The sequence below is a fragment of the Pagrus pagrus genome (genome assembly GCF_965226575.1).
Source record: "Pagrus pagrus genome assembly, chromosome: 6".
Classification (NCBI taxonomy): domain Eukaryota; kingdom Metazoa; phylum Chordata; class Actinopteri; order Spariformes; family Sparidae; genus Pagrus; species Pagrus pagrus.
This window is the reverse complement of record NC_140190.1, coordinates 32,343,543-32,370,244: the sequence shown is the minus strand read 5'-3', so window position 1 is coordinate 32,370,244 and position 26,702 is coordinate 32,343,543. Positions and strand designations below refer to the sequence as shown.

General features: G+C 40.6%; 1 protein-coding gene across 1 annotated transcript in view; it reads right to left on the bottom strand.

Moving 5' to 3' along the window:
• LOC311258352 (cadherin-2-like) overlaps window positions 1-26,702 on the bottom strand; it is a 126,057-nt gene that overhangs the window by 22,116 nt on the left and 77,239 nt on the right. Inside the window, exons 10-14 of the mRNA XM_084354555.1 lie at window positions 25,659-25,912; window positions 22,929-23,071; window positions 17,442-17,675; window positions 13,362-13,595; window positions 4,271-4,410 (exon numbers count right to left, since the gene is read on the bottom strand). Of these exons, the coding sequence (XP_084210681.1) occupies window positions 4,271-4,410; window positions 13,362-13,595; window positions 17,442-17,675; window positions 22,929-23,071; window positions 25,659-25,912 (1,005 nt within the window). The remainder of the gene's footprint in view (window positions 1-4,270; window positions 4,411-13,361; window positions 13,596-17,441; window positions 17,676-22,928; window positions 23,072-25,658; window positions 25,913-26,702) is intronic.

The window sequence follows — 26,702 nt, the reverse complement described above, 5'->3', positions numbered from 1 at the left end:
CCTTCATGTATTGGTGTGTATGGGGCAGAATGTTGACAGCCAGAGTGGAGGACTCAACTGACAGGGGAGAAGAGCTGTACAACATTCTAAAAACATTGTCTTCAACTTGCTCCCATTCCCACAATGTTCACTCAAACAGCGAAATGATGATGATGATGATGTTGATGATGATGAGTTTGTGATGGTCACAACAATGTGCCGCTGGAAGGAATTGGACAAATACATTTGGATTGGTTTAAATGACAGGAGCGCTGACCAACTGCTGCAAGTCCCATTAAACTGAGAGAAAAAATATCTGGAGGCAGGCAAACACATCCACTTTTCTTAACTGCTCCACTAGCCACATTTTCAACAATAAACACACAAAGTGCTCATTCGACTCTTGTCGTTTCAACCATATCACCATTTTAGTGATAGCAGTTACTGAGGGAGAAACATGATAATGTGAGGTGAGCCTCAGCTAAAATCTCTATAAAATCAACTCTCTCTGTCGCTTACCACTACCAACTTCATTACCATCACCACTGGTGACATACAGACAGACAGAAGACAGAAACACAGAAAAATTAAAGCTCCTTGTAGTAGCTTTAAAAAGCAAGAACAAGAGTCTCGTTAACACATACCATTTGAAAAAAAGGAAGGCTATTGGGCATGTTTAGCATTGAACATATAATCTACATCCTCAGCTCCAACTATTTTCTGACATTGCCCCCACAAGCTTAAGATGGAGTTGTTCACTTTAACATTGTTGCAGCAAAGGCGATATTTTCTTTGTAATATGTGTTAGGTAGCTAAGGTAAAGTAAGATTGATTGGTATTGCAGTCTTTTATCTACACGTAAGCTGGTCTGTGCAGTCTTGTCGGGAATCAAGACAAGCACCACTAACTACAGAGAGAACATTTGCATCAAATTCTCTTCTAAATCATGCCATTTGGCCTCTTTTGAGTCTTTGGGCTCTATGTTACACTGGGCGCAAAGTGGTGCACAGTGCAAGTGTCATTGCTAGTTTCAGGCTAATGCAGTTTTCATCTTCATGCCCAGCAATGTGCAGCAATAGCAATTGTACTTAAGCCCACTTGTGCCGTCCTGTGCCGTTGGTCCTAAAGTGAGGTTTGGTCATTGCTATCTTGAGGCAGCAGAAAGTGACTGCGCCATAGACCAACAAAAAGCTTGTCAAAAGTCCGTTTTCTGCTATTTCAAGAGTGCATTATTGAAATAGTAAAATGCACCGGCACAGGCAGCGTCACAACGTGCATACACTCTGAGTTTGTGTGTTAGCAAAATGGACTTGGACACGCCCTAAAAGCATTTACGGCATTTGCTTTAGACCAAGCGCCATAGTCCGTTTAAATAGGGCCCCTTGAGTCTCTGCAGCTGGCTTGAGGTTTAATTAACTGAGGTTTAATTAACAAGGACTGCCATCCTGTCTCGATGTGTCTGTATTTGAGTCTGTATGTTAATGGGGGTTTAGTCTTGGCTACATGATGATGGGAAATACTGACAACTTAAAGGTCAGGGATTTAGGGTATTTACTGGTAGAAATAAAATAATCATAATAATGTTTTCATTCGTGTATAATCACCTGAAATTAAGAATCATGTTTTCATAACTTTGAAGATGTTACAGATATCAACATTAACATTAACATTCAGACACTAAATGTGGCTCTCCATCTCCCCCCTACCATTGCATTCACATTGCAACCGGTATTTACATCCAGCTGTGAGCGACCGAGCAACACAAACAAAAGAGGGATCTGCCTGCACTAGTGATTTAAATAGGATGTAAATACCGGTGTGTATCTATCGCGAGTTCTGTTGATCTTGTCTGGCGCGGCTTCCGTAGTGTGAGCGGCTGTGAGGGAGACTTGTGTGCACGCGGGAGCGTGCCTCCAGGCAGATATAGCATAGTGACTGTTTAGGCTTTAAAAATGTAATAAATGACGTATTTTTGAGTAAACTCTGGATGTCGCCACTTCAGGATACTTGGATTGCAGTGGACGAGCAGTATGGAGGAATATTAAAACGTTTTTGTGTAGTTTTATGGACCTTTTCGTCTCGGGCACCATTGACGCCCGTTAAATGGATTTTTGCTGCAGGACGGTACCCCCGCGGGTCTCCAGCTGCACTTTGAGGAATAAGAAACTACACCGGACAGCTCATCAGCATGAGGGTGAGTCGATAATGACTGAATTTCATTCTAGAGTGAACTATTCCTTTAAGCCAAATATGCTCATGTAAAGGTAAACAAGTAAATTGGACGATTCTCACTTGATTTCAAGTTTTGCTTGTCAAAATCCATTAAAGACCACACATATTACAAAGCTGCATCACAGCTGTACTCCATATTTCCTCAGTAGCAGCTACTACCAACAGTGTGAACCACACGTTGGTGTAAAAATAAAGAGTAAATATATCAGTAATGTATCAGATTAAAGACCATATCGAAAAGTAGACCCAATCAGACTAGTAAAATTGGGTGTGGTTATTGTGATTATATGTGTCACCTGAGTCACCAAGGAAGTATAACAGGACATTTCCCGCCATGCTAGCACAAGAGTGCAGGTCCATCTCCGAGATAGGCATTAACTCTTCATAACACCAAGTGGCAGTTGATTGTATTCATCATTCGAAATAGGGAAACCACAAGACACAGGACTGTGATGTACAAACCATTGTTATGAGGCAGCTTTTGTTAGACCCCACTCCTACTAATATAGCCATTTCTAATCAACAATATGTCAGATAAACTGTGAAGCGAAGAGGCAGAGACTAAAGAAACCGCACTAAATGGGCGAAATCACATCGATACCACAGCGACAAGTTTAAGGGGCTTTCCCTTTCTTTTTCTGTTTCTCTTCTGTGCACTGATTCTCTTAGCTGAAGGCTCCACCACTGATTCACTGTTGGCCTGGTGTGTCAAGGCCTTTGGGAACAGCAGAGCTCAATGCTACCACCAGCCTGACAACATGCTCACAATAACACTGCTCACATGCAGGTATAATGTTTACCATGCTTACTATTTTAATTTAGAATGTAAACATGGTAACATTTGCTAGTTAACACTATATTAGTATATTAGTGAGTACAGCTGAGGCTGATGAGAATATTATCAGTCAAATTGTTTGTTTTCCAAAACTCTGTAGGCAGCAGGAAAAGTATCCACAGGCTAACTAGCTCTACTGTCTTATTCTGGACATAAACAAAGCTGGTGAGCCTCGGAAGCCCCCAAGCAATCTCCTTAATATTCTTTGTCATGTGGGCTGCTGTTCAGATTCGTCGTAATGCTGCCATTTTAATCATTGGCAGCTAGCCAAGGTGCAAGCCTTTGTCAGTGGTGGACTGTGGTGGCTGTGACTTTATCCAGGAAGCAGTGCAGACCTAGCACATGTTGTACTCAGAGAAAGCAATTGGTAGAAAATATTTGTTTGTTCATTTATTGCAAGCATGAGTCTGGAAACAGCACGCAAACAGTCAAATACTGTGGTGCTTTATGGCAGATGATCCCCTATACGTTACCTGAGGTGTGTGTATGTTTGTACAGATACTGTGTGAACTCCCTTCCTTTTACAGACACTGTAATAAGCTGCTGCTGTAAAAAATAAAAGATGTCCTCAGTCTAGTGAGCTGGGTAAATGAGGGTTGAAAATTTTTCCCAGCAGAAGTGTAGAACAGCTTATGTGCTTGGCACCAGCAGACGAGTTGTGAGGAGGGACACAGGAAATTGTTCTCCAACAGAAAGCAATTAATCCTGTTCCGAGGTCCTCTTTTGTAGTACACTTAATCTTAGCTGGAGGACAGATGATTGAAAACTGTAGAGAGGCAGAGTGTGTCTTTTATGGTTCATTTCTGGAATTCTGCCTGTGCATGACTGCGTGGGAGTGTGAGTCTGTGCGTGTTAAAGACTGAGCCGAATGTTAGTGTGAATTGTTAAAAGGATGTGCATATATTTAGGACTGATAAATGCAACTGCAGCTTAAGGATGATTTCTGTCATAACCATCAGGTTATAATGTAAACGTAGAGTCAAAACAACCAGTCACAGGTGATGTACAGTAGCACTAACCTGTAGTCAGTTCAGCCAATCAGAAATAACAGACAGTAAATGGACTTGGATTTTTATCGTGCTTTTCCAGTCTACTGACCGCTCAAAGTAGTTGACAACACTTGTCACATTCACCCATTCACACACACATTCATATCCTGTGGCAGAGGGTGTGTGTGTGTGTGTGTGTGTGTGTGTGTGTGTGCGTGCGTGTGTGTTTGCTAACCTGGTCCTCCTCTCCACCTCCCTCCTCGTCATATTTGAGGATGTTGTCTCGGACGTCATCCTCCGGGTCAATGAGGAGCTGCTTGGCCTGACGCTCTTTATCCCTCCTCTTCATCCACATGACAAACAGCAGCACCAGCACTGCAGGACAAGTGTGACAACAGATGATAAGGACACTATTCAACATAAAGGACAATTCAGGTTCAGTGTTAAAAAAAAAACAACCAACAAAACCACCCTTTCTACAGCCCAAGAAAGCCCAAAACGTTTAGTACACCTTGCCATTTTTACAGTAGAAATACGTGACTTTGGGATGGCATTAGAATCCATAAAATACTATTCAAAACAGTTTAGGTCAAGGGACCTTGAATGTACTTGGCAAATATGTTGGAATTCACAATTTTATGATGCAATACTTGCATACAGGTTGGTTGTGAAAGTGACAGAATCAGAATAAATAGTTTTGCCAGTGACAAGCAATTACCTTGTCCTATCAGTGTCACTAGAGGGATGCTTACACAAAGACCAAAAAAGACACAATTATATCCTGAGATAATACAAAAGTGGATTATTTGGCTAAAGTAGTGAAATTGAGGAAAAGTCAGGGGTCAGGAGCAAAAAGTCAGAATCAGCATCTGGGTCCTTGATAATCAACAACAAATGTCATTGCAATGTGGCCACCACATTATCTGGCAACATTAAAAGCTAAAATGCCATCAGACATAGCAATTTACTTTGTGATATCAACATACACTGATCAGACACAACATTAAAACCAGCGACCAAGTGAATAACATTGATCTCATTTCACTGCAATGTTCTACTGAGAAACTTTGGTTTGGTTGGCTTGGTGCATGGTCGGCAATGGTGTTTGGGTAGCTGGTGCATCCAGATGAATGCCAGAACCCAACAAACACAGAGAAATCCACAAGTTTACTCAAGGTAACCGTGCTTATCATCAGGTCACCGCTGCTACTTCCGGGATAGGGATGTCTGCGAACAAGACTAGACATATGGTGTATAAAACTTTAAAACATTACCACATCTGTGCACATTTGTGCCTGAGTCATGTCAAATTGATTTTCATCAGCTATGGCTGCTGTTTAATTTTGTGTTAACCACCAGCAAAGCGAGTTTGACCGCAGGATCATTTGAGTTTATTTGCCTTACTCATGTAGTGCTTATCCACTGCAAACAGCCAGATTACTTTACTGTACAAGGAGAGTGTGTGTGTCTGTGTGTTTAGATTCAATTCGAATATCACTATCCGGCACTCACGAGAGACTCAAGTTCTCTCTTCTTTTCCTCTCTCCTCTCTGTAATGTCTCAATGAATTAAAGGAGGCTACCTTTCCTATCCAGCTCCAGTCAGCAGTCAAGATTACAGTAACGTGGCATAAAGACTGACTTGGTCTCCTCCGTGGATCACTGCTTCAGTCTGCTCAATAAATGGAAGTGAAGATAAATCCTCTTTTTAATCCTGAAAGTTCTGAAGTAATCTGAGCTCTTCTCCTGTTAGTAAACAGCTACACATCAGAGCAGAACCTGATGTTTATACCTCAGGTCTGACTTTAGCCGACCACACTCCCACACACCTTAAATTCATCAGGGACATTTGGAAAGTTAACGTCAGGCCTGTTCAGGTGTTAATTTAATCTGTTGGCTGTGTTTCTCTGCTTGTATGTCAGTTAAAATGCTCTTAGTTTTCCATCCCCTTTATAAGTAACAGGGTAGTTGTAAGCCTTTGGTTTATTGTGTCACAGTTTATGTTTGTTAAAGTGTATTACTGTTAATACTCCATACTCCAAATCATTCATAGGCTATATATATATATATACATATACATATATACATATATACATATATATATATATATATATTTTAGAACACATACAGTATATATATTTTAGAACACCCTAATTTTTCCAGTTATTTATTGCAATTCAAGTCGTGCAAGTCCAATGAATACCTTGAAATGGTACAAAGGTAAGTACTGAACAGCCAGAGGTTAAAAAAAAAGGTTTGATTACCCAAAAGTGAAAAATAATGTACATTTCAGAATTATACAAAAAGGCCTCTTTCAGGGAACACAAAGTGGGTGAACAATTTAAAGCTGTTCTGCAGCAATGAAGGTTGAATCAGCCTTGAAAGCTGGTGCTACTAATTCCTATAGGTGTTCCAACTTTTCTTGATTACTTACAACCCCCTCTGTCTGCATAAAAGCAGTGTTGGAACACACTGTGGTACCAGACCCTCATGAGCATCAGGTGAACAGTATTGTACTGCAGAAAGTAGTGTGTTGCTACAAAAATGGCGAGAAAAAGGCAATTAACAATGGAAGAGAGACAGACCATCATAACACTTAAAAATGTAGGCCTTTCCTTCAGGGAAATTGCAAAGAAAGACAAGGTGTCAGTGAGTACAGTTTTCTTCACCATCAAAAGGCACTCAGAAACTGGGGGAAACTCTGACAGGAAGAGGTCTGGCAGACCCAAAGCCACAACTGAATCAGAAGACAAGTTTCTGAGAGTTAACAGCTTGCGTGATAGGCGGCTCACAGGACAACAGCTTCAAGCACAGCTTAATAGTGGTCGTAGTAAGGAAGTCTCAGTTTCAACTGTGAAGAGAAGACTTCGAGCTGCAGGTTTGACAGGACGAGTTGCAGCAAGGCAAAGAGGCTCGCCTGGGCCATGAAACACCGCCATTGGACTACTGAAGACTGGAAGAAGGTATTATGGACTGATGAATCCAAATTTCAAATCTTTGGTTCATCACGCAGGATCTTTGTACGCCGCCGAGTAGGCGAGAGGACGGTTCCACAGTGTGTGACATCAACTGTCAAACACGGAGGAGGAAGTGTGATGGTCTGGGGCTGTTTTGCTGGATCCAGGGTCGGTGACTTGTACAGAGTGAGAGGCACCCTGAACCAAAACGGCTACCACAGCATTCTGCAGCACCATGCAATACCCTCTGGTATGCGCCTAGTTGGTCAGAGGTTCATCCTACAGCAAGATAATGACCCAAAACACAAGTCCAAGCTATGCCAGCACTACCTCAGGAAAAAAGAACAAGATGGTAAGCTTGAAAACATGGAGTGGCCAGCACAGTCTCCAGACTTAAACCCCATTGAGCTGGTTTGGGATGAACTGGACAGAAGAGTGAAAGCCAAGCAACCTACAAGTGCCACATTTATGGGAGCTTCTGCAACAGACTTGGGAAGAACTTTCTGAAGAATATTTGATCTCTATTGTAAAAAGAATGCCACGAGTGTGTTCAGCTGTTATATCTGCCAAAGGTGGCTACTTTAATGAGTCAAAAGTTTAGAATACATTTTGGTCTATGAATTGATTCCATGTTTTCTTTTTCAACTAAAATTGCTTATTTGTTCTATGCTTTGAGACACTAAACTGAATAATTTTCCGTAAAAAACTGGAAAAAGTGTAGTGTTCTAAAACTTTTGACCGGTAGTATATATATATATATATATATATATATACATATATATCTATATATATATATACGTATATATACATATATATCTATATATATATATACGTATATATACATATACATATATATACACACACACACACACACACACACACACACACACACACATATATATATGTGTATATATGTATATACATATATGTATATATAGACTCATTACAGTAAAATATTTCAAGCCTTTATTTGTTATAATTTTGATGATTATGGCTTTGAATTACTGAAATAAATGAACTTTTGCATGATATTAAAATTTTTCGAGTTTCACCTGTATATATCTCGAGATGTTACTTATTTACACCATATTAATATTTAGATTAATTACATTTTTATTTTACATACCGGTCTTACATACTGGTAGACAAATCTAAATGTGGGTTCCGGCGTACAGCTGCTGTCACACCTGAACAGTGTTGGGCACGCTACTTTTAAAAAGTAATTAGTTATAGTTACTAGTCACTTCTCCCAAAAAGTAATTAGTTATAGTTACTAGTTACTTCTCCCAAAAGTAACTGAGTTAGTAACTGAATTTCTCCACTATAAAAGTAACTAGTTACCAGGAAAAGTAACTATTGTGGTACTTTTTTTTTTTTTTAAGTTTAAATATGTCTAAGAATAAGAGTAGAACTGCATAGACATGTACCTACACAGAACCTTTAATATTTATTGCACCTCAACAGACCACAACTGGTAGACATACTGTACTTCAAGTATTTTCTTCATCACAAAAATACAGTGTAACATTATGAAGTGCTTTTAACTCTCTGTACCTGCTGTACTGTTTAAGTATTTTCTTAACAATAAAAGTACACAGCTTAAATATGGAGTGCTTTAACTCTCGTTGAGAGATGCTTCATTAGATTAGAGTTGTTTACAACGGACGTGGACAAACACTTCGCTCTGGGACATAATGTACACTTCACATGTACGTTCTTGCCTTTTACCTCAAGGAGATTAAAGCAGTGTCTGTACTTCCACTTTGAAAACGCCAACTTTCCCTCTGGACTCGCCATTGCTGCAGCTTACCTCTGCTAGTTTGTGTGTGTGTGTGAGGCTGCTGTGTGTGGGTGTGGTTTGTGTGTAAACTGAACACTGCCTCTGATTGGCTTACGAACTCTTACTCTACCTTAGCCAATCATCATCACTTATGCGGTTGTCTCGCCCCTCTCAACTCAGCTTTGCAGCTCCTGCGGCTGAGAGCCAAGTCGGATTACAACAGCTTCAACGAGTAGCTTCGGTTTATGATGCGCCACATTTAATTGTCGGTAACGGTAACGGCGTTGTAACGATGTAAATAATTAGGGCTGTAGCTATCGATTCTTTTTGGAATCGATTAATCTAGCACTTTATCGATCGATTAATCGATTAATCGTATATATATATATATTTTTTTTTTGCATTTCTAAACAACCAAAACAAATAATGCATGACGAAAATGATGTGGCTGTGAAATGATCAACCATTTGGCTTTTATTTCTGACTTTGATTGTGTGTTAATTGTTGGTGACTTTAACATCCATGTCGACAAACCTGAGGACAGATGGACTAAAGAACTGTGTCGTGTCCTTGATAACTTTGGACTCACTCAGCATGTGATGCAGCCCACACACAACAGGGGCCACATCCTAGACTTGGTTATCTCCAAGGGTCTGAACATTCCTAAGGTTCTGGTATCTGATGTTGCTCTCTCTGATCATTACTGTGTTCTCTTTGAGAGTGATATATGTGTGTACACAAATGTTCAAACTGAGGTCGTCTCAAAGCGTTACATCACTGAAAACACCAGTGACATATTCATTGAGGCTTTCTCCTCCACACCTCCCCTCTCCAGGTTCTCCGTCAATGACCTTGTAGATCACTTCAGTTCTAAAGTTACAAATGTTATTGATGCCATTGCACCCACTAAAGTGAAGGTGGTCTCTGGTAAGAAAAAATCTCCTTGGAGAAATGCCACGCTTGTCAAAATGGAAAAAAAGGAATGCCGAAAGGCAGAGCGCAGGTGGCGCAAAACTAAGCTCCAAGTTCATTTTGACATTTATAAAGAGAGACTTTACATTTTTAATTTAGAACTGAAAAAGTCAAGGCAGTCCTTCTTTTCAGACATTATCACCAAAAACAATAATAATGCACGTGCCCTGTTTGCTACTGTCGACAGGCTAACAAACCCTCCTGTGCCAGTAGCCTCTGAACATCTATCTACCAGGGCCTGTAATGAATTTGCATCCTTCTTCACTGACAAAATTCAGAAAATTAGACAAGCGGTCTGTGCCACCGTACCTAGTACAGGAGGCGTGTTATCCATGTGTCCACCGAAAACCAACTCTAACACCATGACACAATTTGACCAAATCAATGACAAAAACCTGCAAGAGATAATACAACATTTGAAATCTTCCTCATGCTGCCTTGATATTTTACCAGCAGGGTTCTTCAAAAAAGTTTCAGACTGCATGACTCCAGATCTGCTACAGATTGTCAACATGTCTCTACTTTCAGGCGTCTTCCCCCAAGCCATGAAAACTGCAGTTATTAAACCACTCCTGAAGAAGAACAATCTAGACACATCAGTAATGAATAATTACAGGCCCATATCGAACCTCCCAATTTTAAGTAAAATCATTGAAAAAGCTGTTTTTCAACAGCTGAACAATTACTTAATAGTAAATGGCTGTTTTGATGTCTTCCAATCAGGATTTCGACCACATCATAGCACTGAGACTGCTCTAGTCAAGGTCCTCAATGACATTCATTTAAACACAGACAATGGCAAAATTTCAGTCTTAGTATTACTGGATCTCAGTGCTGCGTTTGACACAGTCGACCACAACATACTACTGGACCGACTGGAAAACTGGGTGGGACTCTCTGGTACAGCACTAAACTGGTTTAAATCCTATCTAAATGATAGAGACTACTTTGTGTCTATTGGTAATTACACATCTGAAAGGATGAAAATGACAAGCGGAGTACCCCAGGGCTCCATTCTGGGGCCTCTACTATTCAACATTTACATGCTTCCTCTAGCTCAGATAATGGAAAACAACAAAATATGTTACCATAGTTATGCAGATGACACACAAATTTACATAACCATCTCACCAGGGGACTACAATCCCATACAAACACTAAGTAGATGCATTGAACAAATCAATGATTGGATGTGTCAGAGTTTTCTTCAGTTAAACAAAGATAAGACTGAAATAATTGTTTTTGGAGCCAAGGAAGAACGACTCACAGTCTCTGCTCAGCTTCAATCTATAATGTTGAAAACTGCAAACCAAGCCAGAAACCTCGGTGTAATAATGGACTCAGACCTGAACTTCAGCAACCACATTAAGTCAATTACAAAGTCGGCCTACTATCATCTTAAAAATATATCCAGGATAAAAGGACTTATGTCTCAGCAGGATTTAGAAAAACTTATCCATGCATTTATCTTCAGCAGACTCGACTACTGTAACGGTGTCTTTACAGGACTCTCTAAAAAATCCATCAGACAGCTGCAGCTGATTCAGAACGCTGCTGCTCGAGTCCTAACAAGAACCAAAAAAGTAGATCACATCACTCCAGTTCTCAGATCTTTACACTGGCTTCCTGTCAGTCAAAGAATAGATTTCAAAATCCTGTTGTTGGTTTATAAAGCACTGAATGGTTTCGGGCCAAAATACATTTCTGATCTGCTGCCACGTTATGAACCATCCAGACCTCTGAGGTCATCAGGCTCAGGTCTGCTTTCAGTCCCTAGAGTCAAAACTAGACATGGAGAAGCAGCGTTCAGTTACTATGCGCCACACATCTGGAACAAACTCCCAGAAAACTGCAGGTCTGCTCCGACTCTCACCTCTTTTAAATCAAGGCTGAAGACCTTTCTGTTTGCCACAGCCTTTCACTGAAGCAATTTTAAGTCTTTGAACTGCACTGTGACTTTTATTTTTTCTCTGTGACTTTTGTTCTATTTTAGCCTACTTTCCTATTTCTTAACTTGTTTTAATGTTTTGTTTTAATGTCTATTTCTTAACTTGTTTTAATGTTTTGTTTAAATGTCTATTTCTCAACTTGTTTTAATGTTTTGTTTTAATGTATCTTAAATGTTTTACTGTAATTGTATGCGCCTGTAAAGCACTTTGAGTTGCCCTGTGTCTGAATTGTGCTATACAAATAAACTTGCCTTGCCTTGCCTTGCCTTTAAAAAACAGAGGTATTTCTTACACCTCCAACATTTGGCTCCAAAACTTTATTGCAATTTACTCATTTAGTGCAAGTGCAAACAATTAAATAACAATACAGTTTCAACTTACTGTAAAACATGTATAACATGTAACACTATGAATCAATACAAACTTAAATAGTAACGGCCATTTTGCCTTAGTGTTGTCTTATACAACATTACAAAAAGGGATTGCACCTTCTAACCACCTGCTAACAAATAATATATAATCTCTGGGATAGGCCATTTGCTATGGTAACCTAGCAACCTATGTGTGTGCACGCATGCTGTGTTATATATAATTTTATGTTATACATAGCACCAAATCACAACAGAAGTCATTTAAGGTCACTTTTCCTATAGAACCGGTCCGGACCGTTTTCATTTAATTAATAATTTCTTCATCGTCGCGCATCTACAATTCTCCTCCGCTCTGTTTTACGAAGGGAGGAGCTCCAGACCGACGTAAACAAACACACGTGCACACACACTTACAGACAGACAGAGAGAGAGAACATGTCACGTCGGTCTCAACTGTCTGTAAAGCAGATATCATATCTACGTTTTTTAAACGCGCACAAACTGATTCTGCTCTGGCATGTCATCTCGAGCCTTCGCAGCTCTCCGTCGTGGTGGCGGATACGCAATGCAATCCCCCCCGGGCTGCTGGAGAACCAGCGTGAGGACGTGAGTTTAGAGGACCAATCACAGCCCTTGCCATCTCCGTTTCCCCTCGACGGAGTGACGGACACTCCGCGCCCGGAGAGTACGGAGAGGCTGTCCGTCAGGCTCTCCGGCTCTCCGGCGACGGAGAGGGCTCTCCGTGTCCGTGTACGGCACTTTACGCAGTAGTATTAACAACGGTCCGTGTGGAACATTCAAGATCCCTGCGCGTCATAGGAATTTAACGACGCTTCGAGGCAGAGTTTTTGCCTCGACCAATTTTTGTAATCGAGTAACTCGAGTAACTCGATGAATCGTTACAGCCCTATAAATAATAATTAGTTAGATTACCTGTTACTGAAAAAAATAACGCCGTTAGTAACGCAGCTTGAAGCCTTGCATGATGGAATTGCAAGATTACATGATCAAAGGTAGGGCAAGTAGTAAATGTTTTCCATATGGCCTGCCACAACAACTGCAGAGGTACAAAAAAGTACAAAATGCCGAAAGCTTCTGATATCAGCTTTAATGTTGTATACAAATTTAATTTTCATCTTTTCAGGTTGTGTAAGCAGAAAATACTGTGAGAAAACACTAATTCACTAATCATTTCTTCACTTTTATTTTTATATTTCCACTGTTTAAATTTAAGTGTGTGTGTGTGTGTGTGTGTGTGTGTGTGTGTGTGGGTGTGTGTATGTGTATGTGAGGCTCACCTAATAGTATGATGATACAGATGAGGATGGCGATGATGGCTCCTGTGCCCAGTCCAGCAGCAATAATTCGCTCCATGTCCACACAGTCTCCATGGTGATCACACTGGCAGACCTTGACCCTTAGGTAGGACGTGTTGGACATGGGCAGGTTTCCAGAGTCTGTGATCATGATGGGAACCTTGTAGATCCCGCTGGCTAGAGAGCCGATCCGCAGTCGAAGCTGGGCATATTCACCTAGAGTGTGACATGAAGATGGAGGAATATAATAGAGAAAAATAAAAATAGAAATACAGAAATTGAACGATACGAAAGCATAGTAATGCCTCACTTATGGACTCCATCCTGCTTCACATTCAAGCCACTCAATTACACTGGGAGCTGCCCAGTAATGTTAGAGTCTGTTAATGGTAGTCACTAGAGTAGCTGGGGTTTTTTTGCTTTGCATACGCATTTCAGCAGTATTTGCTGATGGAGATAAGAGTTTTATATTTTATCTATATAAATTATATATTTTAATATTGGTTAACCAACATATCGGTCGGGCCCTTTTTGCAACTGAAATGTGTCACAGTGGCTTCAGTCACAGCAGGCCAGTTGAGGCTCTTGAACAATCACCTGTAGCTGCTCAGCAATGTCACGCGTACACTGGTTCACAGGCCCCTGATTATTGATTATTGAAAGACTGACATTATTGTTGAGCTTGGGAATACACATCAGGGGTAAAGATTCTAAACTCAAGGTTCTCTTTGTGACTCATTCCAGAGCTTCAAACCATATCTTGTGGTCTTCTTCAATGAGTTCAGTTATCTTGAACAGAGACAGAAGTTACCAACTCCACCCACATATGACTGCTTGTTATCATATGATTCCACATTCCTGTATGTGATGACTACTGAGTCAGTCCCATTCGCTGAGGAACACTCTAAGCTCTGGAAAAGGCTTTGACTATACTGTACTGTAATTACTTGAGTATCCTTTTGGCAAAATTGGCAAAACTCAAAGTCTCATCTTCAGCATGTCTCAGGTCAACTTACAGGTATTTATAATAAATGTATATTTATGTCCTGTCAGTATTTGCAATACAAATACAACTTTAAATAGCTCACTTGACCTGAAGTTCACTGGACCTGGAGTTACAGTGCATAATGAGGAAAATCAAGCCTTTCTGGAGTCTCAGGACACGGCAAGACAGGGCCTGTTCTAGCCTGCTAGATTAGGTTGGGCTGGTAGAAATAATAGGTGGGCAACTTTGGCAGTATAACCCATAGGTCTGAGAAACTGATTAGCGGCCCAAAGGTTGCCAGTTCAAATCTCTGACCGGATGGCAGAGTCAGGCTATGCCAAATGACAGCTGTTAACTACTGTTGTTGGAATAGAGGGGTTAATTCTTCCCTGAGTATCTTAAACCATTCACCCAGGAATCCATCATTGCCTGCTAATTTGCTTGATTCTAATCTGCTAATTGCATCATATAGTTCCTTCTTGGTGGCATTAGAAATTAATTTATAATAATTTTATTTTGTGCCCCTCTTATAGATGGTAAGTGTATTGTGAATCTAGTGAATTGAGAAATTCTGTAATATTCTTCTTTTGCAGGGGCTGTGAATATACATTTTCATAGTAATTTTTGAAACCCTTTTCTATTTAAAGGTCCCATATTATGGAAAACACATTTTCTCTGGTCTCTACATATATAAACTAGTTAGGTCCGCTTCAGTCCGCTACGCAACGGAAACATGTGCAGACTGGAGGCAGAGACTATGCGAACAGTGTCCAAGAGTTTGGAGACTGTGTTGGAGACAAACACAGCTCTCGCTAGCTGTTTTTAGATGTTACCTGTTGCAGGTCAGTGGGGGATGGGAGCCGGGTGGTTGTGTTGGGGAGTGGGGAGTCTCTCATGTAAGTTTATCTCCTTCTGGGTCCGATTCTGGGTCAAACTGGTGTGGTTGAACGACAGCATCTCGGCGAGCCATAGTGATACATCCACCGTAAACATTAGCGCATGCTACTGCTAGCGTGAACGGCATCCTCTCCCTGAGAGGGGCGCGTAGCAGGACGGAGCTCATTAGCATTAAAGGTGCAGGCACAGAAACAGCTGCTCTCAGCAGAGCTCACTTGAGCGACTTTTAGACAGCTGAGATTCAGCACGGATGGGTTTGGGGCAATACATTTCGAATACAGTGTTGTTGGACCTCTGACAGCTGTGTGAAATTGATGAAAAACAGTATAATATGGGACCTTTCATTTTCATACAGTAATTGTAGCAGAGGCTTGCTGGTTTTTGTCTCTTGTTACTGAGAATGTTGTTTGTCTATATTCTTATTAATTATGTTGTTGTAATATTGATTTATCTTTCATTTTTTAAAAATTTGTATTATTTTTTTTGTGGGCGAGGGGAGAAGTTCTCTCCATACATCAAATATCCCAAGCTCTGTTATCCAGGTACCGACGAGTCTAGATAGCTGGGTCCTATTTATCTTATTGTTAGTGGTATCAAGTTTAACATTTTTAATCAAATTGAAATCTCCAAATAAGGATTCCTACATTCTTCAGAGCTATAGTCTCAAATAACAACTTTAAAAACGATTTATCACTCCTAGGTGGTACATAAGCATTGACTGAAGTAACCAAATTATATTTATATCCAAACTTCTTTAATTCTGTCATGGTTTTGCTAGGATAAATGTGTTTCCTGTAAATATATCACTTGAATTTTTCTTTGTTGAGCAGTTGAGCTCCAGAAAGAGAGGGGATCTTTCAGGCCCTCCAGTATTTTGATCCCACTGGAAGATTGAAGGGAAAAACCTCTTATATGAAGAGGACCCTAACTTAGAAATGACTTTTAAGCCTAAGGTAAGGGTTTCAGTCATTCTAAATGAGTCCACCATTCGAAAATAAAAGTTCACAACCAAATCCCCCAGTAGTCACTTTGTTGTATACATAGACTCAAAATGCTGGACACCAGTCAATAAAAATCGAACATTCCTACTGGTTGGAATATAATTGTCCTGCTTCATCAGGCTTTAATCAGAGGGTCTTCTTGCACCTTCTCCTTTGCCTGAAGTCCTGCTGTCATGTTGCTTCTCTGGATCCCCGACTTACGCTGCAACTCCATTGCTGTGCTGAGCCGTGACTCTGGTGCCATGTCAACTGCTACAGGTGCAGACATCACCTCCATGACTTTGCACTTCACAAATTTCTGACTCACCTCCCTCACATTATTGTACGTTCCAGTTACCGTGTCCTAATGAATCTGCATCCTGGTAAACGGTGTCTGGAATTAGATGTCTCTCTCCTTTAAGACTCTTTTAGCGGATCTCTATTGCATAGTCCTGATGGAATGACAGGATTTTGTTTCCCCACTGAATAGTAGTAGTGTGGTATCTGTGTGTGCAACAATAGAGATCATTGATTGGTGGGGAACTGCTGAGGGCGGGGCTTTGGGTAGGGATCTGACAGACATGGATCATTGTCCTAGTCTGTCTTTCTCCCCTATATCAGGTAAATTAGTGTTTAGCAAATAGAATGCTGATGAAATTCACTAGTAGGCTCGCTACTTCTGGTCAAAAACATCTCTTCTCTCTGGGATTACTGTTTTTGTACATGATCTATGTTTTTATGAAATCAGAACCATCCCTCTCGACATGCCATGCAGCCGACTGCTGCCAGTGGTCCACTTCGTAGCTCTGTGTGTTTGTACTTGAATGGAATCTCTGTCAGCCACTCCCCCATCACTTGTTTCTATGTAATTTCAATGAGAGGGTGGGATCATAGTTGTGAGTTTTGACTGTAGTCAACACCTAGATTGCGTCAGACAAATTGTTACAGACCTGGGATTTGTATTTATGACACTGGTGTTGCAACTAGAAATTGTGGGGGGCACCAAATCGCACAAAACACAGATTTCTACATAATGTTGCTTTACTTTTTGATTGGGTGGGTAAGACGTACATTTGGGTGGGCTGAGATCACCCCTGCTCATGCCTAACTCTTACCCAACTGCAGGACAAAGTTCACTTCAGTGAATGAAGATACATATGAAAACTTACTCTCCAGCACATTATTCATTATTTCACTGACCATTGATGCGACTCAGTGTCCAGTTACGCCGCACATCTAATGGACGACTGGCCAACTCAAAGGCAAATGGTCCAGCGTTGGGGGTCAGGTCAGGGTCACTGGCTGTAATGTTGATGGCATTGGGATCTGGCCTCTCACACATTTCCACCTCAGGGGGGAATACGTGAGGTGCATTGTCATTTATGTCCAGCAGGTACATCTGAAGGGTGCCTGTCCCACTGGCAGGCGGGATACCTGCACAGAGAAAACCATGTTCAATATTTCATTCAGTCTTTACTAAGTTAACTTAGCAGCGACAATGCACAACACATTTTTAATATGGCCTTAAAATAATATTGGGACAATTTTAAGACTATATTGCATTACAAAATATTTGTCTCAAAATCTTCTCAAAAGCACTTCATAAATGCTAGGACTGGGTGACAAAATCAAATATTACAATATTTTTGACCAAATAAATCATTATTGATAATAGAACAATGTTGTGCAGATGCTTTTAGTACTTTGACAAAAACAGAATGAGATTTTTGATAAATAATCATCAGTAATGTGGATGTAATGGGTAGTGGGTAGAGACAAGTATGAGAACAAGTAGAACATTCTGGTAAGGACAGAAAATGACATCTATTTACTGTAATGCAGCCTTTAAAAACAGGCAGAGACAAAACGTATGTCATAGTCTGATAATAATGACACCATATAGTCTCATGATGATTACAATATCATATCTATATATTCCCCAGCCCTAATTGCACCAAATATAGGTAAAGGTTATTTACAATTTTTTGTAATTTGATGGAGGCCACAACTGATGCACAGGTTGAGGAAATACAGTTGAGGTGAATTAAAACAAAGTTAAAGTGAATTATAACTATGATTGTAAGAGTAAAATCTCTGCCCATTTCACTGACTTTACTTGACAAATTGAGAATGCATGTTTAAAACCAAGGTAAAAGCTGCTCATTGCACCCCATAATAAAATCTTTCCTGAGGATTGTGGTGGAAAAAGCAGTCATTAAAGTCAAAAAAGCTTTATTCCCTTGGGTTGTTCATGTAATGTAACAGGCAACTCTTACATCCAGACATAGTCTGTTCAAAGATCATATTTTGGCCTGGTAGCGCTACAATAGTTCATGTGTTAGGGTTTGATAGCTATCAATAGCAAATTTCGAGAATATGCACAACTCTACCTATTAAAGGAACAGTTCATCCAATAATTAAAATCTAGTCATCATCTTCTCACCCCCATGGCGATGGAAGTCCACACAAAATGTTTCGAGTTTCACAGCAGAATAGTGTTGCTGCATCCTCCTAAACAACTTAATGGGGGCTATTGTAAAACAAAACAAAACATAAAGTCGCTCCATACAGCTCATCTGGCATGATCCAAATCTCAGGAAGTCCCAAGATCCAAAGTTAATTTTAAAAGATGTTATTTACATCCTTTCGTAAGCTGAAATCTTCACTGTTGTCGCTAGGCTTAAAGCGTTGGCTCGCACATAGTCTGATGGGTGCATGTGCTGGACCGCATGGCAAGAGTGCAAATAACACCAGATGACTTGGATTACAGTGGACAAGCTGTATGGAGCCATTTTATATCTTTTTTATGTTTTAAAACAAGTCCCCAGCGAATTAAGTTGTTTAGGAGAATGCTGCTGTGAAGTTCCAGAAATGTTTTTTGGTCTACGAAACTTCACCTGACTTTCCATCAGCATGGGGGTGACTAGATAATGACTACATTTTCAGTTTGGGTGCACTTACCCTTTAAGTGAACGTCCAGTTTCTTAATTTCAGAATGCACAACCTTCAGAGCAAAATCATACCCAGTAGGGAATAATCAACTGTGAAGTTAGTTCTAAATAATGCATGCAAGCTGGCTAAATACAACTACAGAGTATGCAAATCCTTCAGCTATGCATACTATTCACTACATCAGCTGTTTGAAAGAAATCCATGTTCTCTGGCAAATCAAAATGCATTCTTTGTGGACAATGTATAAACTACAGTATGCTCAGTAATAGCAGGTGACTGGTGCACATATGGTGAAATGCAGACATTAACTTCTTACAAAAGCTTGCGTGTTTGTCCTTGTGTCTGAGTATGTTTTATTTTTATCGTTGAGCTCCTCACAGTGCATGTATGCTTGACAAGGGCAGAGAATGTGCTAAAATAGTCAGTTGGCAGGAAGCTCGGAGCACAGCGGGGTCTCTGTATGAAGAGGGTACAAGGTAGAGTGGACAGAGCTGCTGCTGAATGACATTTGACTCTTGAACAATTTTCAACTAACAGAGATTCCTCTTTTCTCTGGCTATAAAGCACCTTTGTGTTAAGAACAAGTGCAGGACCTTAGGAATCATGCACTAAACAGGCAGAATGGGGGGCGCTAGTGAGCAGTGCATGGAGTAGAGGTGCTTCCAGAGGCTCCTCCATGCCAATCTTCATATTCAATATTTTTATAGTCTCACATCTCATTTCACCTGCCTCGGGAACTTCCCTGACACAGTGGTGTACTGTGTTTTTGCGATGACATGCCTAATAAGAAGCCCAAAGACACCTAGTCGCTCCGACCTGCTTTAGCTGATGCTAAGGCTAGCAACGCTAGTGGCAGCTCTCCCGGTCGAGCTAGTGGTCAAGCTACAGATGGTGATGACATTGGTGATTTGCCGCTGATGTGGGAGAACGTCTCCGACAAGATCCTCAAACACATTAATGACAGGTTTGATACGTTGGAGCTGACTCTCCAGGCAGTACAAAGCTCCCAAAAGGAACTGATGGAGAAGGTAGAGTCTATCAGGGAGCAGATGTTGGAGCAGGAAAGCTGTATTAGCTGCCTGGAAAAGTCACTCTCCAGCCTGAAGAATGAGAGCGGCGCAGTTCAAGGTGGATACCTGCGCCCACCCGTGCGCTGCTGGGCGTGTTGGTCTTAAAATGAGTCGTGGTCAGGCGCACTGCTTGAGGCAGCAGAAAGCAACTGTGCATTTGTTGAGATACAATATTTTTTTCTCCACCAGTCATATGCTACTCCACATGTTCACTTAATGATGTCCCCATATAGAGCTGTACTTATCCTGTTGATTGATGAGATTGATACAAGCATTGGAGAAACAAGCCAGGGTGAGAGAGAGAACACAGCTGCCTTTGTCTCTGTAAAAAAGTTGCCTGCACATGATGACCTTGTAGTGAGCGGTATCTGTCTGTGTGTCTTAGAGGAACTCAAAGTAGTGCAGAAGCAGTGCAGGATGAGACAGGAAGAGAACAGGAAGAGGGAGGGTCTTTCCACAGGGCGATGTCTTCACGGATTGGAGGAATCGTGTTGCCAAGAGGCTGGGACCAGCCTGTGCACCAACGACCGGAGAAGCCAAGTCTAAACCACGGCCTCCTCACCTTTTAGACCAATGAGAAGTTACAACACCTCAACAGCAAAATATAACTGTTATTGTAAAGTGAATATCTCCATCTTTTTCTGGCCGATGGGTTACAGAGTAACAGCAATCCACTGGCTGTGATTTGTCTAACAGAGAAAGGTCCATGATCATGCTTGCTTAATGATACAATTCTAAATAAATAGTTAAACGGAACGTCGTTCTATGTCTTCACTCAAACAAACAAACACGCTGACACAATAGACCAACAAAGCTGGTCTAGAGGCAAAGGCACAGTGTGTTTTCTGGTATTTAGAGGGTGCATTACTCAGAAAATAAGATGGGCCTACATAAGTGGGTTCACAACACACGTACACTCTGCTTTAGTGCTTAGAGAGGCTGCTTTCAATTATTTTAAACGTTTCCATGCATCTAGTAATGTCACTGTAACAAATACTGTGACATATTTAAGTAGCACAACTAAAAGCTAAAGAGGAAACTCCAGAGGAAACAGAATTAAACTTAAATATATAATATTAAATATTTTTAGACTCAAGATTTATCAGGAGGATGGCTGCGTCACTTAACTCAAACACTCAATAATTTTACTGTATGAATCTAGTTTGTTTGTGTGACCTTTTGATGAGCAGAAGAACAGAGAGAAATAGTTAACATGAAATACTAACCAATCCTAATTGTCTACGTAGGTGCTTGCCATATGTTGTAGCCTGACGCACACCTCCCCAGAAATGTAATGCTGCGTTCCATTACATGTCGGATGTCGGAATTTCTGTGTCGGTATTCTTGACTTTCAGTCTAAAAGCATTCCAGTGCATTTGCCAGGAAAAACATGGACACTAGCTGCAAACAGGTGTTTGAATGGAAAGTCTGCGCACTTCCCAAGCAACTATAGCAGCTGATTTAACAGTCAATGGCACTTTAAAAAGGACAGGATAACTAGACTCCTAACCCATACTGTCAAAGACTTCAATTGAGCACAGATCAACTGAATGAAAGTGAAAATGACAACTACAAATTTAATTTACTGCATGTTTCACAAACAAACACTATATAAAGTAAAAAGTGATAAAGAGGTCAAAAGTAATTGTTCAAATGTTTGTTCCATACTGCTGTGATCTCATGTTTGTTTACGTCAGCGAACAACTTAGAATTTTGACTTGGATGGCCGTTCAAGTGCACTTTTCTGTGTCAGAGTTCCAGGTGCAAAGGAACGCACCATAACTGTACGATGCACATTTTCCAGCCTCTTATCTGGAGCTTAGCGGCGGTGCTAATAGCGTGGATTATGACCTGAGGTTTCCCCAACAAATACGCTGAACTCTGCGACTGTTGCAGTCCCTCCTGACCGGCCGGCTGCTGCTCCCTTTGGATTACACACCTCCTCCGGAGCTGGCACTCCCTGCAGACACTCTACCTGTCCACTCTCTCTAGTCCAGAGACATAGAAGTGAGCCTGTGTGTTTAAAGGGAAAATTCAGCTGGCAATCCGCTCACCACCAACAGCAACGCAGACACACCAGACACACATGTATAATGCTCACTGTGGCGTAGCTCACTTGCGTAGGTTACCGCGGTGGCTCTATGTAGAGCCTACGCAACCATAAATCAGCCTCTATTATGTCACCAGAAGCCAATCTTGGTGGATGACATCAAAGTCCCAGATTCTACTGTAGTCTATTCCATAGTAGCGACAACTTAATTCTTTTTTAAGCTTAAGCACAAAATCAAATTTTTGTCAAAAATGATAAAACAGGAAAGATCACAATAATACCAAACACACTGGAGTGGAGCTTCACAAAACACCCAGATGGAACTGTTGACAGGAGCACCGTTTTGTGCGTTTGGTGTTGCTATATCCTAACAACTTCCAGTGAAGAGCTCATATCCACTACCTACTGTTTCCAATTAGCCTTCCCAATACTGCAGACACTCTGCAGAAACTTGATTATGAAACTGCCTCTGCAATAAACCAGCATCACTGCAATTAATCAAAGAGCACAAGGCACTGTGAACGCAATCCACCTCCATGTGTGTGTGTGTGTGTGTGTGTGTGTGGTGGGGTGCAGGGGGTCCCGCAGGACAACAGCGCTACCCTCTTGTCTCACCGTTATCAGAAGCCATGAAGGTAACGTTGTAGAGGTTGTTCTTGACATAGGGAGACTCTCGATCAAGGACGGCGATTGTGGAAATCTGACCGTTAGCCGGGTCAATCTCCAGCCAGTTGGCAGGGTCATACATCTTGGAGTACCTGGATTCAGTCAGAGTGAGAGAGCATGAGAAACCACCACAGAGAGGCTTCTTTATCTGCCTCCCTGGCTACAGGGCAGTAAATTCTGTTTGACAAGCAGTTACTGCTGAGCTGATATATGCTGCAGCAGCAACCACAACTCATTCATTTATTCTCACAGGAAATGATTTTACATTTAACAGACACTATATCAATGAATACATTTGTCGATAGAAATTTGTTATATTTTTGTATATATATACATATATTTAATGTTTTCTAGACTTGCAAAAACAACCCATAAAAAGAATGACGCTGTGACTTGCTGATGATATGTATTTATCTCACAGAATTTACTCATACTCCTATGAGTTGAGTAGGGGAATGCAGTCGAGAAATAATGTGAATAAACAGGAAAACAGCACAGCTTAAAACAAAGGCGAGCAGAGCTGCCATAAAGCCCCCATAAACTACCCATGAGTAGCCAATACTGTAAATTTGTTTTTTTTTTATAGGTGAGATAAAGAGAAAAAAGGCACAGAGAATAAGTGTAGGAGCAGCACCAACTACAGAAGACAAAGCAACTAAAAACAAAAATCACAAACCCAAATGTTCTCCTTGGCCCACTCTGTAGTCCACAAAACACTTGCTTTATGTGTGTGAGCATGTGTGTGTGTTCATGTTTTTGTGAACACAATGTGCGTCCACCATTGGCTGTTGCTAGGCTACAAAGACTTCAAAACTACATTTAGAAACAAATAGTGGGATGTAAAAGAAAGAAGGATGGGGACAAGAGACAGCAGTCCTGAAGGCTTTCACAGCTCTGGTCTGGTTGTCACTGAGCGGTGAGCTCAGTGCTGCAGGATCTGGAAATATAAATGTTTCCTCTAGACAAGATGGTTTTAGAAAAAAAAAAAATCTAGCTATCTTATTAGCTTTTATCTGAAAATGGGGCTGCAACAGAAAAACAGCATGTTGCCCTCGCTAATTGAGTAGGCAAATGAGTGGTTAACTTCTACACACAACATTCAAAGAGGAATTCCAGTATTTTTTAACCTGGGCCCTATATTGACATGTTTTGGTGTGTAAATGATTCACACTTACCAAAAGTTTTGGAATCTGTCTCAGCTGGCAGCTGTGACCTGAACATCAAAGTTACATCCACTAAAAATGCTTGATTTTGCCACTGAGGTTGTTATTCCAAGTGTCTGAAAACATGACAGACACAATTTCTACAGACATAACCTTTTTGTTGGTCTTGTTCTGAAATCTATCAAGGTGAGATTTTCAATATCAGTTAAATATTCAGCCATGACTTAATTGTTACTGGCAATTCCTCCAGGTAGAGTCTAGACTCCGCTATGCAACCTCTCGCAAGAGCATGACTTCTTGAATGAAACTGTTGCTGGTAACAAAAAGGATCTTATTGTTTAAGAAAAAGGTCTATCTCTGTAGGAATGTTTACATAATATTGTCAGACACATAAAATCTGAGGGCTCCTTGCACAGTTGGTAGAGCGTACACCTCATGTACAGAGGCTTTTTCCCTGCAGGGGCCCAGGGTTCGAATCTAACTGGTGGCCCTTTGCTGTTTGTCATCCCCTTTCTCTTATCTCATTTCCTGTCAACTCTCTAAGCTGTCCTATCTAATAAAGCCATAAAAAGACCCATAAAATATATAATAATAATAATAATAATAATAATAATAATAATAACCTCAGCTTGTCAGTGGCAAAAACAATCGATTTGGCAGACATAGTTGCCCCAAAGGATTATGTTGTAGCTGATGCAGCTGTGTCAGCTGCCAGCTGAGGCGATCTGCTGGACCAATTCCAAAACTTTCGGTAAGTATGAATCATTTATACCAAAACATGTACAATAGGGTTTCTTCATCATAATTCTTTATCAAATAACTATGTAATATTGTAATTTTTTTTCTATTTTCATATAGTTTAATTGTGCTTATTCATGATTCTTTGACACAATAAAGTACAGTATGTCGTTTCTGCCAGTACGGGTCTCTCAGTCAAAACAAAACAAAACATTGTTGTGTGGGATCATGGGAGTTGCTGATAAAAATCTATCTGACGTGACTCACGCATGAATGTTAACAAACAAAGAAATCTTTTAAAGTTTACTTCATGTTGTGGTTAGTCTCATTCACTGTCTTCCTTCCTCACTCTCTGACTCTCCTGAAAGTTTAGCGATAGGTGAGCACTATTAAATGAAAAGCACTGTTACCTTGAATAAAATCACAAATTTCTCTAGATTTGAACATTGTTGGAAACAGTTAATGTAAATACACAATTCAACAAAATATATAATAAAGGTATAACTGTTTTTAGACATTGCAGAAAATGCAGAAATGTAACATATTTTATCTTTAAATATATACTAATAAGCTAATTTCCTTTCAATTAAACCTTGGCAGCGACTTCAGAATTAACACTAATAAATGCAGGGCTAAGTTCTAAGTTAAAGGGTGCGAAGGCATACAATATCCAAAGGTTCCTCTTATCAAAATATGGGGAAGGGCACATTCATCCTTTTAAAATTTTAACATTACACTTATTGACCTCCAGCTGAAACTCTTCCAGTGGTCGTCTTACCGCACAGTTTGTCTCATGAAGCGGTCAGGGTCCTGGGCAGTGAAGGAAGTGAGTAGAGACCTAGCAGTTAGACCTTCCTCCAGTTTGATGGACTTGGGGTTGGGGCTGAACTCTGGACTCTCGTTGATGTCCAGGATTCGTACAGAGACGGTGGCTGTGGACTGACGAGGTAGGTGGATGCCACGAGCCAGTGCGACCTCATTCTCTGCCTCCACCGTCAGCGTGAAGGAACGGGTCAGCTCAAAATCTATGGGCTGGACAGAGAAAGGAGGGATAAATGGGCAATGGACTGTACTTAAATAGCTTCTTTCTAGTATCAGCTACCATTCAAAGCACTTTACAGCAGAAGTCAGCATTCACACACTGGTAATAATAATAATAATAATAATAATAATAATAATAATAATAATGCATTTTATTTAAAGGTGCCTTTCAAAGCACTCAAGGACACCACACATAGCAACAACAGTACATCAAAAAAGAAAATCGGGGGAGGAAGGGAGGGAGGGAGGGATATGTTAAAAATGTTTGCACTGTCTGACCTTGTTATGTGAAACTATATTTTCAATAAAACAGTTAAAAACAAAAAAAAGAAAATCAGGAAACATTTTAGTGCAACTATGAAAGATAAATAAATAAATATATATGAAGATGGGATTACATAGTGCAATAATAGATAATAGGCAAGGGTGTGATTGAATGATTAGTCTGATACAGAGTAAGCCACTCGGAATAAGTGTGTTTTCAGGTGGGATTTAAAGGTGGAGACAGTGTCAGAAGTGCGAATGTCTGGTGGGAGAGAGTTCCAAAGGCTGGGGGCAGATCGGCTGAAAGCTCTTGAACCCATGGTGGTTAGGTTGGCAGATGGGGCAAAGAGCTGGATGGTAGAAGAGGATCGGAGAGTGTGGGGAGGTGTGTGGATATGGATAAGTTCAGAGAGATATGATGGTGCCAGGTTGTGAAGGATCTTGAAAGTGAGGAGTAGAATCTTAAAATCAATGCGGGATTTGATAGGGAGCCAATGGAGTTGCTGCAGGGCTGGAG